At 31.8% G+C, this 20,234-nt stretch overlaps 1 protein-coding gene across 1 annotated transcript; it reads left to right on the forward strand.

The window, feature by feature from the left end:
* Positions 1–9,063: 9,063 nt before the first annotated feature.
* Positions 9,064–11,043, forward strand: LOC120171435 (3-ketoacyl-CoA synthase 4-like). Its single transcript, XM_039179143.1, has one exon. It carries the CDS (start codon positions 9,362–9,364, stop codon positions 10,880–10,882), a length of 1,521 nt encoding a protein of 506 aa, XP_039035074.1. The 5' UTR covers positions 9,064–9,361; the 3' UTR covers positions 10,883–11,043.
* Positions 11,044–20,234: the final 9,191 nt, after the last annotated feature.

Below are 20,234 nucleotides of genomic sequence, written 5' to 3' on the forward strand. Positions count from 1 at the left end.
AGGACCGCCACCGGCAGGAACACCCGAGGTAAGCACTCTCAACAGTGATGATAATATCAACAATCCCTAATTTTTTTGGGAAAAAATTGATGTCCCATAATCATATTCTTTTAATATGCAGGATGAAGAATCTCAATGCTGAATTAATGAAGGATGGCTCACGGACCTCCATTATGCACTTACTACTAATAATAATAGTAATATTAGAATAATCACGATTAGTGATTTCATAATATTCTCTTAATGTTCTAAGTTCAGTTTTGTGCTGCTTTATGTATATATATATATAGTATTATTTAAATAGTTTTAATAAATTCGTCATTATCATGACTTTTAAATTTCCATGAACATAGATATGGGATCTCTAAAGAAAGGTTTATCCGTTTGAAATTAATTAGCAAAAATGCGAGATGGCAGTAGGACCAACGTATCCTGCATGCATGTCAAAAGGTAATTATTTTTTTAGGTCAAATTTTAATATTCTTCGTACGTTATGAATTTAACCAATATATGTTAAATAATTTTTTTTAATCTCAGTTATAAAATTAGAAGAACTTCACCTTAAGTAAGAAGCGGTAATCTTGAATTGATATCACATTTTTAGAATAAAATTAAGATACAAATGTCACACCCTTGAAGCCTTAAACTCGGGAACGTGCGGCCTTAGATGCTTTGGAACTACTCTTGGGTGTTTAGTACCTAAGTCGGCCTGAAAAACACTAAACTAGAAGGCTTAGTACAATGCGGAAGCATAAAAGAACTTGGGAAAGAGATAGCTCACACAAACAAAAGAGAGAGAGTTGAGTATATGCTCTTTGTATTTCACCAAATGAAATGAAAAGTGAAGTGAATACAAATGTGGTGGGGAAGGCCTGTATTTATAGTTGAATATATTTACAATGGACGACTAAGATCAATCAAGATCAATGGCTAAGAATGAGTCTTATTAGTTACAAATCTTCCTATATAAGGAAACTCAATAAAATTAGCATCCATACAAATCAATTAGTCTCATTCTTTCATATATTGTTCATTCTCAGTGCCTTGGCTTGTTGCGGTCTCCCTATATGGACTGCTTTCTTTGGCTTTTGTTGTCATATAACCTTGTACTCTTTTGTCTCATTGCATACACCTCGATTATAGGAACCCCTTCCTACCCGTCTACACTTGTCTCCGAACGGACCGCCTTGATCCTTTGGCAAAGGCTTGGATGACTCCCCCGGTCCCTTCCCAACCTTTGACTGCTCCCATTTTGTGGTTAGGTTCTCATCAACTTATACTCACTGAAGATGGCAATTTAGACTTAACAACACAAGAGTTATGTTTGAGATGTACCTTGTCACTTTCGGTGTCATTCACCTAAAAATGGATCAATCATCATTTCTCCTTAGAGTTTGATGCTCCATGCATCGACACCTCTCCCTTGAAGTTTTGGTGCCCCTTGTTGCATCAGCTCTTCCACCTTGAAGTCTGGTGTCTCTACCACCTCACCCATTGGTGGTGTCTCCATGTCCTTCGAGAGCTCGAGTCCCTTCGTCCCTTCCTTGATGTTCGCCTCCTTTGGAACATCTTCAACAAACTGGATGGTTGTAAATCCTTTGATCCCTTTTCCTTCATCTCATTTCAAAGGCACAATGCATTTTTGTTTGGGATCAATGATGGTTAAAGCATCGACGTAAGGGAAAATGAAAGCTTTAACACAATCAATAAAACTTAGACTGATCATATAATCAAAATCATCCAATAGGACTACCTTGAAGTCCACCTTGTCCTTACCCTTTGTGTTGATCATCCCTTTTGTATTCTCCACTCGAAGACCAAGATTGTCGACAGCTCTCTAGGACATAAATAGATCAATTGCCCTAGTGTCCACCAGAGCACTCATCAACCATTTTTGCTTCTAGCTCTCATTCGCCTTGACATAACTTAGGATCATCGTGCCAAGCCTCATGGCCTCATCACTTGTAGGCTTGTCCACCTCCTTGGACGCCTTGGCTTGATCCTACAACCATATGACCCCTCACCTTGGTGGCACCTCGGTTGCTCTGTTTCTCCTTTCGACTTAGTCGCCTTGATACTTCTAATTATTCTAAGTGTGGCTACCTCTGGGCTCGTCCTTCTGACTTAAGATGACAACCAACTTGTCCCTCTTCAGGTAATTCTTTGCCATGTGCTTGTCCCTACAAATATAGCACGTGAGATGTTCTCTTTTTCTCTCTCGATCTTTGTCTCTGTCACTAGATGACATGAACTTACCCTTTACACGAAATCGTTCGGATCCTCCGCTCATTGGTATTCCCTCGCCCTTTTGATACTATTCGAATTAATCTTTGGTTGACTTCTCTTTATCTCCCCCACCATTGCCCTTGTATCTCAGCTTTGGCTCACTCTTCACAGTCTCGAACTATGATATGGTCTCGACTATGGTTAGCGCTTTAGAAAGGTCGTGGAAATCCATTCGTTGGATCTCCATCTCGACCCATCGTTATGATCCAACCTTAAAAGCGTAGAATCCCTTATCCTCGTCCATGGTCGGGATTTACAGTTTAAGTTCTATGAATCATTTCACATAATTTTGGATGGAACCATCATGCTTCAGTTGTTGTAGATTTTTCTGCACCTCAAGTTCGACATTCTTAGGGTAGAACTATTCCTTGAACTCCTCACATTTCTGTATTGGGATCTCTTGGTTCGTCTCCTCTGAGCATCTGCATCGCCACCATAACAGAGTAACATCGGTTAAGTAATTGGAACCCGCATTTACCTTAGGGGCTTCGTCCTCGACACCCATGCCCTGAAAGCATTGTTTTATAATCCAAATGAAATTCTCAATTTCATATGCCGAGCGGGTTCCCCTTAACTCCTTTGGCTTAAGAACATTGATCTTGGGTTTTGTCGTTGGTGCTTCTCCTAGCGCCTCATTCATCACGGTAGCCTTGTAAACCAACATAACACTCTGGAGCTCCTTTATTCTCTCGCATCATGTCCGCTTTCATGGCCAAGAACATGCTCTCAAGACCCCTGGTTCACTCATCAACCTTCTTGGCCATGTCATTGATGACTCCCTGAGTCTCCGCACCAAGTTCATCCTCGACAGCCTCCAACCTTAGGATGCGTTGAGACATATCCTCCATGGTGCTATTGACTTCGCTTATCTTTTGCCTTAAAGCCTCCACCTCAACCCTAATCGACTCATACTCACGAACTGTCTTGTCACTAAACTCGTCGAGAAACTCTTGCACCTCCCCTTGGGTCTGGCTTTCTAATTCCTCCAACCTGGTGACATTTTTCTCCAACGATGAAATAACATCCCTAGACTTTCATCGCTTCTTCTCAGTAGCAGCACGAGTCTCGAATCCCACAACAGAAACTGAGACATCCTCTTGTTTTATGGTGTAATCTCTCTTAAAAATCGTCTTGAAAACTTATCGTTTACCACAACGAACTCGCTCTGATACCACTTGGCATGCCCTTGGAGCTTTAAACTTGGGAACGTGTGGCCTTAGATGCTTTGGAACCACTATTGGGTGTTTTTCACCTAAGTCGATCTGAAAAATACTAAACTAGAAGGCTTAGTACAATGCGAAAGCACAAAAGAACTTGAGAATGAGATAACTCACACAAATAAGAGAGAGAGTTGGGTGAATGCTCTTTGTATTCCACCAAATGAAATGAAAAGTGAAATGAGTACAAATGAGGTGAGTAAGACCTCTATTTATAGTTGAATCATCTTACAATTGACGGCTAAGATCAATCTAGATCAATAGCTAAGATGAGCCCTATTAATTATAAATTTTCATATATAAGAAAATTCAATCAAATTAGCATCCATACAAATCAATTAGTCTCATTCTTTCCTTTGATTGAAGATCTCCTTGAATATGGAAAGATTCCTCCATAATCTTCTTTGATATGATATCATCCCCTGCCATATTTTGCCAAGCTCTTGTGATCTTCTTGTCACTTTCCATATTTGCAGGTTCAATGTGAATGGGCTCATTAGCTTTCTCCATGAATTGGGCAAAGTATGATGGATTAGTTACGCCCAACACCTTCTTAAGAACCTCTGTCCTGGTCTCAAGCGCACATGTCTAGGGTCTAATCTCTAGAGGCGTGACACAAACATCTATCTAATTTTTAAAATTAAAAATAAAAGAAACAAATGACGGATGATACATGGCATGGAAATAGAAACAAATAGGGATAAAGACAGGGTTGACACATGATTTTATGTTTGGGGCGAACTTGAGCTTATAAAATTTTAGGGGGTGAAAACATATTTTTAATATAAAATACATAAAAATATAAAATATATAGTAATCTTAAAATTTCAAGGAGTGACGGCCCCCACACCCCTGGTCCATTCCTGGGTAAAGATAAGATCAAATATTGAAAAGAACAATGTATTTATGCTCAAAATAGTAAGGACTAATTAGATATTTAATCTAAAATATTGAAAATAGCAAAAATCTACTTTTGTTTAAATTTGGGATGATAATAATTTAAAATACTATTAAACAGCATAGGAGTTAGTCCATATGCATGTCGGCTGGGGTAAATATTATTTTGTTCATGTCTATTTATGATTTTAGTCCTTGCATTATGTTAAAATTTAATATTTTATGTCATTTTATTTTAATGTTGCTTAACTCGGTCCCTTTATTTTTTATATTATTAATAGTCAGTCTGAATGTACTTATACGTTCAAAGGAAAAAGTCATTTTATTACTGTTTACACAACAATTAGCAATGTCTTCCATTTATACTTATTAATAATATTATAAAAGGATAGGACTAAATTATGTAAAATTAAATTTATTTTGAATTTTAAAACTTTGAGAATGATAAATTTAAATCTCAAATATAGAAGTAAAAGTAGATACTGGAGATATCATAATAAAGTTATTTTTTATTTAAATATTAATCATACAATTCAACTTTTATGATTATAGACATGTGTTATCTTATTAATTAATTATTCTATAAAATAAAAATTAAATAAATGAACGAGTCAATTTATAAATATTTATACATGGCCCACATACATCAGCAAACAATGATAGATGTAAGCCCATAGCAAATTTTGGGCGATTTTACCTAAATATCCCCGTATAAGTAATAATTACCTGTCATGCACCCTTTCTTATAATATTATCAATCTAGTACTTAAACTATCGGTTTTGATATGTTTTTGTATCTAAACCTTCAATTTTTCAAAACCATATATGACGTTCGGTTTTCATTTCATTTTAGTACCAACCGTTAAAAAAATAACGTGTTTAGTGCCTAAACTATCAATTTTGATCAGTTTCAATACCTAAATTTTCATTTTTCTTCAAAACTTAATGTTAAATTTTGAACGAATATATTAAAACGAAACAAAACCTGAAAATTTTAAGACGGAATGCTAAAATAAAACAAAAATTAAATTTTAGTTATTTTTTAAAATTTGAAAGTCTATGTACTAAAACAAATTGAAACTGGTAGTTTCGATACTAAACATGTAATTTAACCTAAATTGAAATTTTAGGTACTAAAAAATATCAAAACTGATAATTTAGGTATTAAAATGAAATAAAAAACTAAATATTAGTATAATTTAAAAATTAAAAGTTTAGATATTAAAATCGATCAAAATTATAGTTTATAATACTAAATGAGTAGTCAAAAGATCATTTTGTAACTTTTAATAGTTAAAAGATTCAATAAAACAATATTTTATAGTTAAAAAGATCATTTTGTAACTTTTAACAGACTTAATAAAGCGATACATTGTAATCGGAGGACCATCTGAGCATCATAATACCGACTTGAGCTATTCGTAACTCTAATTTAGACTTTTTTTTCCATTTCAATACACGTATTTATATTATTAAAGTATATTTATACTATTACTATATATTACTGAATTTGAGTAACTCAAACTTAGATGTCGATATTGATTAAACTCAAATCAAATAGATAATTATTATATTTTGAGGTCTCATATTCGAATACGATGTCAGTGTATTGTGAATGTATAAAATATGAGCATTTAATTTACGTTAATTTCCTTTTTCAAGTTATCTTTCTTTTCTTGTAGAATGAATGAGTTAACCTACCACAACAACATTGCCTAGCTGTCTCATAAAGTCATTATCAACCCTTTTAAATTCTTAACTATGCATGTCGTACGATCGGATCCAAAATTTTTAATGAAAGATTCTAATAATTTACACTTAATTTCATGTTGGAGGGATCTTTATTTTAAATTCGTCTCTAATTTTTTTAAAATATTTTAATTCCATCTCTAAATTATGTCTCGCACTCTAAATTGATCTTTAAACGGCCCTCGTTCTAAATTAGTCCATAAATTTTTTGATTATAATAACATCCCCAAAAAGCATTTAAAAGTTTAGGGACCAATACATAATGAGAGTAGTTTGGGATGAATTTGGAAAGTTCAAAAGTTTGGAGATCATTTTAGAATGAGAGTCGTAGCTTGAGAATAAATTTTGAATGTTCATAAAAGCTTAGGGATCAATTTATAATAAGACATAATTTGTGGATGTGTAATATAGTTAACTCTTTAAAAAGATTAATGTACCTTTTGACTCTATATGCAATTTGACTATGAACTTTTGTTGGATGCAATTTGGCCCTTGATTTTTTTAATTTGAAATATAAATATTAACACTTCTTTTTAGTTATTAATTCTGAAAAAAAGTTGAAATTGTAGAAAAATTATCAGGGGCTAAATTATATAGCAAGTTAAAGTTAAGTGTCAAATTGTCAAAAATTTTAGGGTCAACTTGTAAATTAAAATCTAAATTAAGGGTCAAAAGTACATTAAACGATTTTATAATATAAGGGTGTTGAATCAAAGATTTATTATTATTATGGAAAACAATGAAAATAAAAATAAAATGAATTGGGCACCAACCTGCATGGTTCAAACTTTAAAGATGATTTTTTTATAATTTTTTAATAAATTTGGGATGAATATAAGGTAGTATCTGTTTAAATATTCTTAATCAATTGATAATTAATGCCTATACCCCTGTTGGTACTTGAACCTGAAACTTATAAATAAAATTACAAATCTTTTAATCATTGAGATCGTTTGATTTGAACTCGGGACCTCTAAGAAAAGATACATTATAATTTTTTTTTTGTTTATTAATCTAGGGTATGTACAAGGCATTTTATGTTCAAATATAACTCTCATCCTCTTAACGTTGAACGCTCACACTCATGGTCTTCTCAGTTTTTGAACTCGAATTCTCAAAAAATGACAATAATTCATTTATTACGAATGTCACTTAGTTCGTGCAAAATATATTATAAGTTAAATGGCAAGGATTGGCAAAGGATATACAAAATATGGACAGCAAGGTATGTGGACCCATAATTATAATATTTCTCTAAAAAATCATGTCCTCAACTTGCATTTCCGGAAATTAAATACTCTTCACCTAAAACACATTCATTTTGCACCTCAAAATTATTTCATATCCAAGAAAGATATATATAAATTTGTAATTAAATTTTAAAATTTAAAGAAATTTTTTAAAAAGAAATTTTAAAACTAAAAAATATATTTTTTAATAGTTTGAAATAATTAAAAGCTAGTATTTGTTCATGGTTTTTTTAGTCATTTATAATGCGCACACCCTGCAGAAGCAATTTCTTAAATCTAAAACTAAAAAAAAAACACTCTTTTTAACCACCATTGAGGTCGTTAAGTGATCCAAAAAATATACGGATTTATGTAATAATAATAAAATGAACTGAAATAATATATTTAGAATGTTGATAGACCAAATTGAATAAAAAATTCTTTAAATATTGAATTAATAATGAAGTGTAACTTCAGAAGTCAAAATATATTTAACCCAAAATAAAATATAAAGTGATAATAATCTTAAAAAAGTTGGCTCATTATCAAAAAATATGAAAAGGTTAGGGAAAAAACCGAAAAGGGTAAATTCCAATAGCCGTGCTGGTTTGTTATATAAATTTTAAATTGGTCCCAAACTTCAATACACTTTAATTAAGTTTTAAAAGTATTAATATTATATCAATTATATTATTTCATCAGCTTGAATATTATATTGTCATATGACAAATTGGGTTCAAATTATTAAAAACATAGACTTGCTAAATTAGTATATTTAACAAGTTCAATCCAAATACTCCTAGCAATAAATGTATACTAGTCCAAAATGTACATCACATGTTTTAAGTATGCTTTTATTTATGCCTGATTTTGAATGTAACACCTAAGTCGACGTGATCCGACCCGAAAGTATAAACCCTCCACCCGAAATCCGATTCGATTTGAGTTTAGTGATGACTTCATTCGATGTTCAAATCCCCTTAATAAAATCCCCCTTTGATCTTCAAGGCATCAACTTGATCAACTTAAAATTCAATGTTCAAACAATCAAACCCCATTTCCCTGTTTTTTTCTGTCTTCACATCACTTAAAAAGAAAAACTCCCCTTAATAAAATATAGGGCAAAGTATACAAATGGTCCCCCAATTATAGGTATTATTTTATTGAGTCATCTGACTATTAAAAGTTACAAAATGGTCCATTAACTATAGAACATTACTTTTTTTAGTCCCGACTATTAAAAGTTACAAAATGATCACCCGACTATTCATTGTATTTCAAACTCACCCCTTTTTCGTTAAAAATTTGATGTCAGTTTGAGCTAGACGTTAGTCTGCTGACTAAAATATTATAGTAGTTTGAGATTTTGAGATCATATTATATCATATCTCAATCATATGGTTAACGACCAACTCAGACTACCATCAAATTTTTAACAGAAATAGACAAGTTTGGAATACAATGAATAGTAGTGTGACTTAAAAAAACGTCTTATAGTTGAGAGATCATTTTGTAACTTTTAATAGTTCGATGACTCGATAAAGCAACACCGTCTAATGAAGTCCCTTTATGTACTTTACCCTAAAATATAAAAAACCAGGGAAAAATATTCAGTCAAAGAGGGTTGCGAAATCAAAATAAATAAATGAATGAACATTAATGGTGATGGGGAAATGGATTTGTTTTCCGGCTGGCGTTAAGATCAGATCAGGAAACTCCCAACTCCCACCATCTCTATTATCTCCTTCTTCTTCTTCTTCTCTCTATGAACATTTCTACTAATGGAAACCTAACAATCTCTACGTGTTCTTCTTTCTTGGCAGCTGGTCGTTGCTGTCGTTTGATCAACCCACCCAACTTTCTCTATAAATACCCCTTTTGTTAACAAATAGGGACACCCAAATTCCTTCTCTCAAAAACCCAGACTTTGTTTTGGTCTGTTTTTGAAGAGAGAGTTGATTTTTTTGTTGGTTTCTACCAATCATGGCTAATGGTGAAGAGAGTGGTAATGGAGTTCAGATCCGGCAGCGTCGGAGATTGCCGGATTTCTTACAGAGTGTCAACTTGAAGTACGTTAAACTTGGTTACCATTACTTGATAACTCATCTTTTGACTTTTTGTCTGGTCCCTTTAATGGCCGTCATCATCGTCGAAGCCTCGAGGTTGAGCCTCGACGACATCCGCCAACTGTGGGTCCAACTCCAGTACAATCTCGTCAGTTTCATCGTCTTCTCCGCCGTTCTCGTCTTCGGGTCAACCGTTTACATCTTGACCCGACCGAGATCCGTTTATTTGGTGGATTACTCCTGTTACCTCCCTCCGTCGCATCTCAAGGTCAAGTACCAGCAATTCATGGAACATTCAAAGCTCACTGGCGATTTCGATGAGTCGTCCCTCGAGTTCCAGCGCAAGATTTTGGAGAGATCGGGGCTCGGCGAGGAGACGGTGGTGCCGGAGGCGATGCATTTGATCCCTCCCCGGCCGACGATGGCGTCGGCCAGGGAAGAAGTTGAGCAGGTGATGTTTGGTGCATTGGACAAGCTATTTGCCAATACTAATGTTAAGCCAAGAGACATAGGGATTCTTGTTGTTAATTGTAGCTTGTTTAACCCTACACCTTCATTGTCCGCCATGATTATTAACAAGTACAAGATGAGGGGGAACATTAGGAGCTTTAATCTTGGGGGAATGGGGTGTAGTGCGGGTGTGATATCCATTGATCTCGCTAAAGATATGTTGCAAGTTCATAGGAATACTTATGCCATTGTTGTTAGTACTGAGAACATCACACAGAATTGGTATTTCGGTAACAAGAAATCGATGTTGATCCCGAATTGTTTGTTCCGAGTCGGTGGCGCGGCGGTTCTGTTGTCGAATCGGCCGGCGGATCGGAGGCGGAGCAAGTACAAGCTTGTCCATGTGGTGAGGACACATTGTGGGGCAAACGACAAGGCGTTCAAGTGTGTTTACCAGGAACAGGATGATGCTGGGAAAACTGGTGTGTCCTTGTCCAAAGATTTGATGGCAATTGCTGGTGGCGCACTTAAGACCAATATCACAACATTGGGTCCCCTTGTTCTTCCCATAAGTGAACAGATCTTGTTCTTTGTAACATTGGTGTCCAAGAAGTTGTTCAATGCGAAAATCAAGCCTTACATCCCGGATTTCAAGCTCGCGTTCGATCATTTCTGCATCCACGCCGGCGGGAGGGCCGTGATCGACGAGCTCGAGAAGAACCTGCAGCTTCTCCCGTTACATGCCGAGGCCTCACGAATGACACTCCACCGATTCGGTAACACATCGTCGAGTTCGATCTGGTACGAGCTGGCCTATACAGAGGCAAAAGGCAGGATGCGGAAGGGCAACCGGGTCTGGCAGATTGCATTCGGGAGCGGTTTCAAGTGTAACAGCGCGGTCTGGGTCGCACTCCGGAACGTGAAGCCGTCTCCGAACAATCCCTGGGAAGATTGCATCCACAGGTACCCGGTGCACCTCAATCTGTAACCCTCAACTACAAGTTTGTCATCGAATCATTTCTCGATGTAACGCACCGTTGTTCGGTCTCGGCAGGGAGTTAGATGTCGTGTAGTTGAATGTCATGGATATAGTACTGTTTCAACATCATCTTGTTTTATACTTATGGTGAATATAGTGTCTGTACTTCAATGGTTTCTGATTTCTCTGGTTTCATTCCACGAGTTAGTTTTGAGTCAGACATGTGAAAGTCTATGGACTTGAGAAGCATTTAAACCAAAATATTAAGGGAGACAATATTTAATTTTACCTATATTTAAACTTGTAGGTATCTAAAATTAAAATAAACCAAAACTTTTGGGAGCATGGAGCCGTCCCATGTTACACTTGACTGTGCCACTGTCAACACCTTTAAAATAAACTCGGTCAAAGTTCAATAAATACTAGATTTGAATAGATTCAAGCTTGATTTGAGTCCTGAACGAGTCGAAATGAGCTACTTGATACTAAATTCGAAAGTTCGCGGCAACTAAAAAATATATATATTAAAAATTTTAAAAAATTAAATTATTAATAATATTAACGTTTATGTATTTTTTTAATGTAATATAAAATTTTCATATACTTAAGGTTCAGGTTCGAGTTTTAGCTTCGACCTAGTTAAGTATAAGATCTTTTATTTCGAGCTTTGGCGAACTTTTTTTAGCTTCAATCCATGATTTTGAGTTCGAGTCAATCTTAAAAAACTTATGCTCGCGAGTTTTCAAACCAAATGGAACTCTATTTTAAAGTTTTTGAGTCAAACTTGGTAATACTCGAACTCAAATCCGCTAGTTGAGGACCCTAATTGACCTTCCACCACCACCACAATTTTCATATGTAAATGGGAATATACTAAGAATACGTTGACCTTTTGATTTAGACATCAAATGAATCGGTTTCTTAAGCAGTTTAGTATAAAAACATGGCAAATACACTTTCAAACAAATCCTATTTGGGCAATAACATTTCCTTGTTTCTTGGGGTTATGTTGGAGGCTTATTTTGGGAAATGATAAAAGAAATATAGAGGTGACTGAAAATTATTTGAAAAAACAGGTAAAAATAAATAGTATTAAGTGAAGTTATATATTTTAATAATATTATAAAAAGTATCCTCAATTTTTAATGATTTTATTAAAGTCATCTTCAGTTACTAACGATTTTATTAAAATTATTAATGATCAAAATGAAAGAAAAAAAAAGTGACATGACCAATCAATAAAGTATGTATGAAACGAAAATTATTGAGATTAAGATTATAAAAACAACTGTAAAATAGAAACGTACATGTTTTCGTCTTGGAGATGGCACACATTAATTAAACGTTGCATTGTCAAGGACCAAAATGAAAGAAAAAAACATAATCAATCAATGAAATATGAATGAAATAAAAAAAATTGATGAAAATTATAAGAGTCGTAGTTGGTAAATCTCACATCGATTATATATTAGGTTTTATAAGTGTTTAAACATAGTTTTTATACTCTCCATTTTTTTAATGGTTTGAAGGTAGTATATATTCATAATATTTCTTAGGATTAATACTAAATTAAGTGCATAAACTATACATTTTTTCCAAATAGGTGCCTAAACTATTTTTTGACTAATCCAAGTGTTTAACGTTACAAACGTTACCCATTTAGGTGCATGGGTCGTCAACGACGTTAATTTCCCCGTTAAGTGACACATGTCCCAATCTGGTGATTTTGAAATTTATTTTTAAAAAATATATTAAAAATACTATTATATTTTTAAAAAAAACTAACTTTCATTATATTATAAAATAACCTCAAAATCCCAAATCCTAAACTTAATTCTCCACCGCCGCTCTTTTTGGCCATGACTACCGCTACCAACATAGTCCCTATCGATGACAAAAGGCGGTGATCGACATGGGTTTAGGGGTTGAAATGAAGGTTTTCAAAGTTTTGTGTTTATTTCAAAATTTGTGTTTTCTTTTTAATATATATATATATATATATATATATATAATTTTAATTTTTAAATTTTAAATAAATTTTTTAAAATTATCAGGTTGTGACACGTGTCACTTAACATATGAATTAACACCGTTGAAGGCCAGAGCACCTAAATGGGTAACATTTGTAACATTAGGCACTGGGATGAGTCAAAAAATAGTTTAGGCATCTACTTGGGAAAAGAGGAATAGTTTGAGCACTGATTTTGGTATTAAGCCTATTTTTTAATTATTGATAACATACACACACCTAATTAAACCCGTGTTCTCAAAAGAGAATAATACTCCCTTCCATCCAATAAGGTCGCTTAATAAATATAAGGCATAATATCAAAATTAGTACCCAATGTTTACTAAAATGGTCATTTGACCCTTATTTTTTGGAGCATTTTAGCCCCTAACTTTTTATTTCAGGGCAAAAAGGCTCCTAACATTTGACAAGATAGTCACTTTGACCCTTAATCTTTTTTACTATAGCATTTTAGCCCTCAATGTTTTATTTTAGGGTAAAAAGACTCATATTTTGGAGCGTTGAACGTGTGCTAATTAAAGATTTCCATCTATATAGGGGGCTTTTTGTCCTAAAATGAAATGTTGGGGTCAAAATGCTCTAAAAAGAATATGGGCCAAAATAATCATTTTAGTAAATGTTAGGGGACTAATTTTGGCATTATGCCTAAACATACACTCTCCCTTATTGAATGGTTGAAGCTAATTTGTATACGCACGAACCAAGCGACTTCGGTGGTAAAAAAATTGTTGTTGCTCCTTGAGGTCTCGGGTTCAAGCACCATGAATTTCAAGGGCAAAAAGGCCTAACATTTGACAGAATAGTCACTTTGGCCTATAATCTTTTTACCAATAGCATTTTGGCCCTCAATGTTTCATTTTAGTGTAAAAAATACTCATATTTTGGAGTGTTGATAGTGTGTTAACTAACGATTTCCATATATAGAGGGGTTTTTTTGCCCCAAAATAAAATGTTGAGGGATCAAAATGCTCTAAAAAAAGAATAGAGGCCAAAATAATCATTTTAGTAAACGTTGGGAGGCTAATTTTGACATTATATATAAACATAAACTCTTCCTTATTGAATAATTTAAGCTAATATATATTTACACAAACCAAACGACTTCGGTGGTAAAAAATTGATGTTGCTCCTTGAGGTCCTATGTTCGAACACTATGAATGTAAAAAAATTGAGCCTTTAACGTCAAATAATTGAGAATATATATATATATATACACACACAAACATACTATTATCACATTTCCTTTAACCTATAGCTAATGTATATACAACCATCCCTTAATAATTAACTAACATCCTTAAATCCCTAATTTATTTAATTTACCCTATTATTTCCTTAACAGGCCGTGGTAGGATGCCTACATCTATTAATCTATAAAAAAAATTGGGAAATGTGTGCTTTTCAACCCATCACTTTCAACCAAATCCTACTTGGATAATAAACATTTCCTTATTTCTTGGGTGTGTTGGGATACATAACCTCCATTTATCCACAACAAGTTTCAAAACAACCCTAAAGTAATTGGAAATGTACAAGGTAATCCACTTGTTTTCTCTTCTTAAACAAGAAAGAGAATGACACTACTAGTACAAATTTGGAATACTTGTTGATAAAACTTTGAGGATTTTATATTACTTGTTGGGATGATCTATTGTTGCCATAAGGTACAATTTAAATATGCATATGACATGGTACATTGAATCTAGTTAATTGATATATATATATTAATGTTTTTGAGTCCCATGATAAAAAAAAATTAATATTCGAGTTTTGAATACGATTTATTGGTTCAAACTGATATTTAAGTTTCATTTTTTTAGTTCAAATTAGTATTTATGATCAGGGAAGAACCGAAGGGGCTGGAGGCAGTCGTCCCCCTGAAAATTTTAAATTATTATATAGTTTAGATATTTTCTTTATATTTTCTATTGATGACATGTTTTCGTCCCCTAGAACTTTATAGGTTCGATCGTTTTCAAGATTTTATTCTCATTCCTAACAAAAAATGTTGTCATAAAATCAAATTTAAATACCAATTTAATTTTAAAACTCAAATTTAAATACTTAATTTGAATAGAAAATAAATATTAAAAATCAATTTGGGATATCAAAATATATATATTTATCTTAAATAGAATGAAGTTGAAGATCTAATTTTACAGGACGTAACTCATGTGGTGTCAGATAGGAATGATAGGTGGGGATTAGGGTTTTGCTTAGTTGTATAAGAATCTTATTATTTATGAGATTTCTCTTTATTGTTGTTTAAAAGGCCATGTATTCTTTTATTGTTGTTATTATTTCAACCGATCCGTTATGTATCTCTGATTATAAAAATTTAATAATTTTTTAAAACATTATTATTTAATAATCTCTCGGGTGTATTATTCGAATAATTATTTTTCTCCACCGCGTTATTTGAAAATTTGAGCCATTGTCGGTGAAAATTAAAATTTATATAAATATTGTTAAAACGATCATATATATATATATATATCTTTTAAATAAATTAAAAATCTAAAAAATAGTTAATTGAACATCCTTTCATTAGTATAATTATTTAGATTTTTCTTAGTCAATTGATAATAAATACATATACATTTTGCATATAGGGATAACAATTTAATCCGAAATTGACCGGTTCTGACCTGACCAGATCCAAATGGGTTAAAATTTTTAAAGAAATTTAGGTTTTAGTCGGGTTGGGTCGGATTTTTTAAGGGAGTGAGGTCGGGTCGAGTTCGGGCGGAGGGTGAAAAAACTCCAACCCAACCCAACTACGGATAATAATATAATTTCCTTAAAAATTATTATTATTTAATTAAATCCTTATTTTATAGTGGGTCGAATTTATGCTCTAAAACTTGGGTCGGGATAGATCGGGTGGAGGATATATAATTTTCGAGTCGAGTTCAAGTGAAGGATACATATTTTTTGGGACGGGTCGAGATTGGGTGGAGGATACATATTTTTCAAGTTGGGTCGGGTTGATAAAAAACCTGACCCTACTCGGCTCGTTATCATCCCTATCTAAAGATGTAGCAGCTCAAACTTAGAGTCGCAAGAAAAAATAATATTTCATTTTATCATTGAGGTCGTTCAACGTATTCTTTGTTATCCTATTTCTATTTGGGCCGAATTCATAATGGTAATGGGCTTCATGACTTTGGAAATGGTTTATTAGTTGAATCCATAAATGCTAAAACCTTTGGACCTAATCTCTTATGGTCTCCTTTATTAGAAATCTCTCCTTAAACAATACTAAAAGATAATTTAATTTGAGCAAGCGTATTTAGTCGATCGATCAAGTTGTTCATCTTTGTTCTTTCATATTTTTTTAATCGAGACCTAACTACTAAAGAAGATTGATTCTTATAATATTTGTACTTTGGATTTTGTAAAATATTTTTTTAAGTATAGAAATGATTGTTTTTATTTATTTAATGTTAACCATATTTGAAAATATTTCAAAAGAAATATTTTTATGAGTTTAAAGACTTGGAATTATTCTTAAGGTATTTGATTGAGTTTAATTTTCTTTTGATTTAATCTATTTTATTAAAATATTAATTTCAATAGCATAATTTTCTTTTTTGAAACGTCATGACTTTTGACTTGGTGACAACGACCACATCTTGCCTTCACCAATTAGCATGGTTTTCAGAATCGGACCGGTTAGCGAACCGGTCATATTACCGGTTCATTGGTTCAACCGGTCGAATCGGTTTGATCGGTCGGAAGAACCGGACGACATCATAATTATTTAAAAAATTAAATAAAAATACCAAAAATATTTAATAAAAAATATTTTTTTATATCACAAGTCATATTCAAAGCAAGTCATAACATATATAAATTAAAAATCATAAAATCAAGTGAAACAAAATGATTCAAATTAACTACAACATAATATTTAAGGTAAAACATATTAAATAATAAATATAATTATATAACTATAATTAAAAAAATAAATTTGGGGTTAAAAAAATCATAACAAAATGATATTGTTTGGTTTAATTTTTTTAAAAAACAATCTCACATGGCTAAGAAACATAGAAGAGCATCCCAAAAGTCTAAAGAGTAAAAATATGATAACAAAACAATCTCACATTGTTAAGAAACATAGAAGCGCATCACAACTAATTTCTATAAATAATAGAGGTAATTTAGCATTCAAAATCATGGAGCCTTTTGGTGAGCATTGAGTGAACTATTCTTTCACTTCAATCAAACTCGAATTTTAGGCTTCAATCGAGCTTCTAATTATTTTTTTGAGTTCAAACCTTTTTGAGTTCAAGTTTCAATATTATATTTCGAGTTTGAGTTGAGCTTGATAATTTTTAGCTTGTGAGTTTGAGTTGAGTTGAGCTTACTTTTAAAGTTTTAAAGTTCGAGTCGAGCTCAGCAATACTCGAGTTCGACTTGGCTCGTTTAACAAACGACGTTGTTTGGTTTAATTTTTTTTTTTTAAACAAAAATCTCGGTTTTTCTCGGTTTTTTCCGGTTTTTAGCCGGTCCGGTTCGAACGGTTCAACGGTTCACTAATAGCGGTTCAACCGGTTTAGATTGAATCAGACTAAGCAACGGTTCCCGGTTAAACCGACCGATCCGGTCCGATTTTCAAAACAGAGCCAATTAGCAAATGGAGCATTGTAATTTTATGCAAAATATTAAATTATAAAAGAGTTTTTTTTTAATATATAGATGTCAACATTATAATTTTGTTGTACATTTTATATATATTTTTCTAGTTCGTTTATAAGCATTATAATATTTAAATTTTAATTATTAATTATTATTTTTAATCTTTAATTAATTTTGTAGATGATGATGCGACACAATCTTGTAGTTTCACACTTCCTTTTAACATTAGGATAAATTACTTGTTGAGCCACTAAATTACAGGGATAATGTTATTTTTATCATTGAATTATAAACTTTATCAATATGGTCATTAAACTATTAAAATAGTTTAGTTTAAACATTTGATTGTTAACCATTAAAAACAATGCTGACATGACAGTTAAATAGGTTTATAAAATTATATATTTTATCAATACGAATTTGATTTTGATTTTGATTTTAATTATATTTAATAAATTAAATTTATTAATCATCATATGTTATTATCTTATTGAAGGAAAATAAAAGAAATAAGAAGAGAAATGGATGAACATAAACTTAGGCAATTTGGGGAAATGAGCACAACTAACCATTAAACAAAAACTTGTATTTGATTCAAGGATTTCGAAGTTCACCGGTGGGATAATTGTCATTTATGAAAATTTTACTTTTTAATATATAAATAATAAATATCAAATATATAATTATATTAATTTATTTAATTATCATCTTAATATTTCTGTTAATAAATAATAGTCAACGATTTAATTAAATCATTTTAATAGATTAATGACTTAATTAAACAAAATCATTGTTCACTGATTAATTATCTTTAGAACTAGTTTTCTTTTTAAATGTCACCCTAATATAGACATTAGCTAACAGCGACAGTGAAGTGAAGGAATAACACGAGTATCATATGGTGTAATTAAGTCCCCGCAAAATAGCCATTTTTTCCTAATATTACTTAAAAATTATAGTATATAATATTTATTGAATAATTATTATTTTTATTAAGTTAGAGTAAGTAATTGACAGTGTATGTTTAAATATAACTCTCAACCTTTCAATATAGAACTCTCACATCTCTGACATTCATGGTGCTCGAACTCGGGTTCTCAATGAATAATAACAATTTTTTTTATCACGAATGCCACTTGGTTTATGCTTCTTGAATAATTGTTTAAAAAAACATATATTTTATGAATTTTTAAGGGACTAGTGGAGTTTTTACTCCAAAAATCAATAAAATAGAGTTAATTAAATCATATGTCCCTAAACTATGACTCTATCCATAAACTTTTGAATATTATAATTTCATCCCTAAACTATGACTCTTATTTTAAATTAGTCCTTAAAATTTTGAACATTTTAATTTTATCCCTAAATATGACTTTTTCAAATTAGTTCCCAAACTTTTGAATATTTAAATTTCATCCCCAAATCCATCTAGCTATGGAATTAGTTTCAACCATAATTTAACCTAATTGTTTTCAAACATTTAATAATATAACCAGGGGTGTTCAAATCGGGTACCCGTATTTTGGGTATTAAAATGTTGACCCGTACCCGACCCATTAAGTTCAGGCACTCGTAAATCAGGTACCCATAAAACTTGGATACCCGCATTTTCGAGTCACGGTTACCTGATTTATATCTTTATTTTATTTTTTAAAATTATATTAATTTTTAAGAAAAAAATACATAGAAAAATTTTAAATTTAAAAGTTCATAATGCCATAATTCACTCATAAAAACTAAAATTAAAATTACATAATTAAAAATAAAATTTATTAAATATAAAATTAAATAAATATAATTATGTTTTAAACATTTTGAAGTTAAAAGAAACGATTTAGAATACTATGGTGAAATAATTTAAGAAACTAATAATTTAAAATGTGGAATTCCACCCGAAATCATGAACGCTTTAAAATCACAATTATAGGAGATTTTAATATGATCATAATTTTTTAAATTTTATCAATAAAATAACTTAATTATTTAAATGATGTCAATCAAGTCACATGTCGTCAATAGTTGACGGAGGAACTGACGTAACAGTTAAAAAAATTGATATAATTATATATTTGATCCTCATTACTCGCATATTCTATCAATTTTATCTTATTTTTAATTTGATTTGAGAAATTTAATCCTCGGATCATGTTATGACACGTGTCCTAACATATTTCATTACTTAATTTGAGAAAAAAATAAATTGAAGAAGATTGAGATAGAGCAAAATCAAATTGAGATTGAGCACAACATATTATTTTTAAATTATTATTACAAATTTATATAAAAATGTGTCCCATTCATTCAAGCTTTTAAAAAAAATAGGATAATAAAAAAGAAAAAAAAAGTAATAATTAGAAAGCGAGTAATTCTTAAAATTATATATATCAAGTTAAATAAAAAATCAAGAAAATCAAATCGAAGATATTGTTCTATAAGACAAGTCTACAGCGCATGTCGCATACTTCAGTGTACCACTAAAACGACGTATCAAATCGTACCACAAACAAATTTACTATTATTATATAACTATTAAAAGTATAAGGATTTGTTTAAAATTAATAATTAAAATTATATTTTAATTTTAATTTTAAACAAATGGTAAGTTAAACGGTAAACATATCAAGTCAACAGTTAACATGTCGGGTCAAATTTTTATCATCCACAGTAATATTTGTTAACGGTAAGAGA

Source organism: Hibiscus syriacus, unplaced genomic scaffold, assembly GCF_006381635.1.
Source record: "Hibiscus syriacus cultivar Baekdansim isolate YM2019G1 unplaced genomic scaffold, ASM638163v2 tig00111834_pilon, whole genome shotgun sequence".
Classification (NCBI taxonomy): Eukaryota; Viridiplantae; Streptophyta; class Magnoliopsida; order Malvales; family Malvaceae; genus Hibiscus; species Hibiscus syriacus.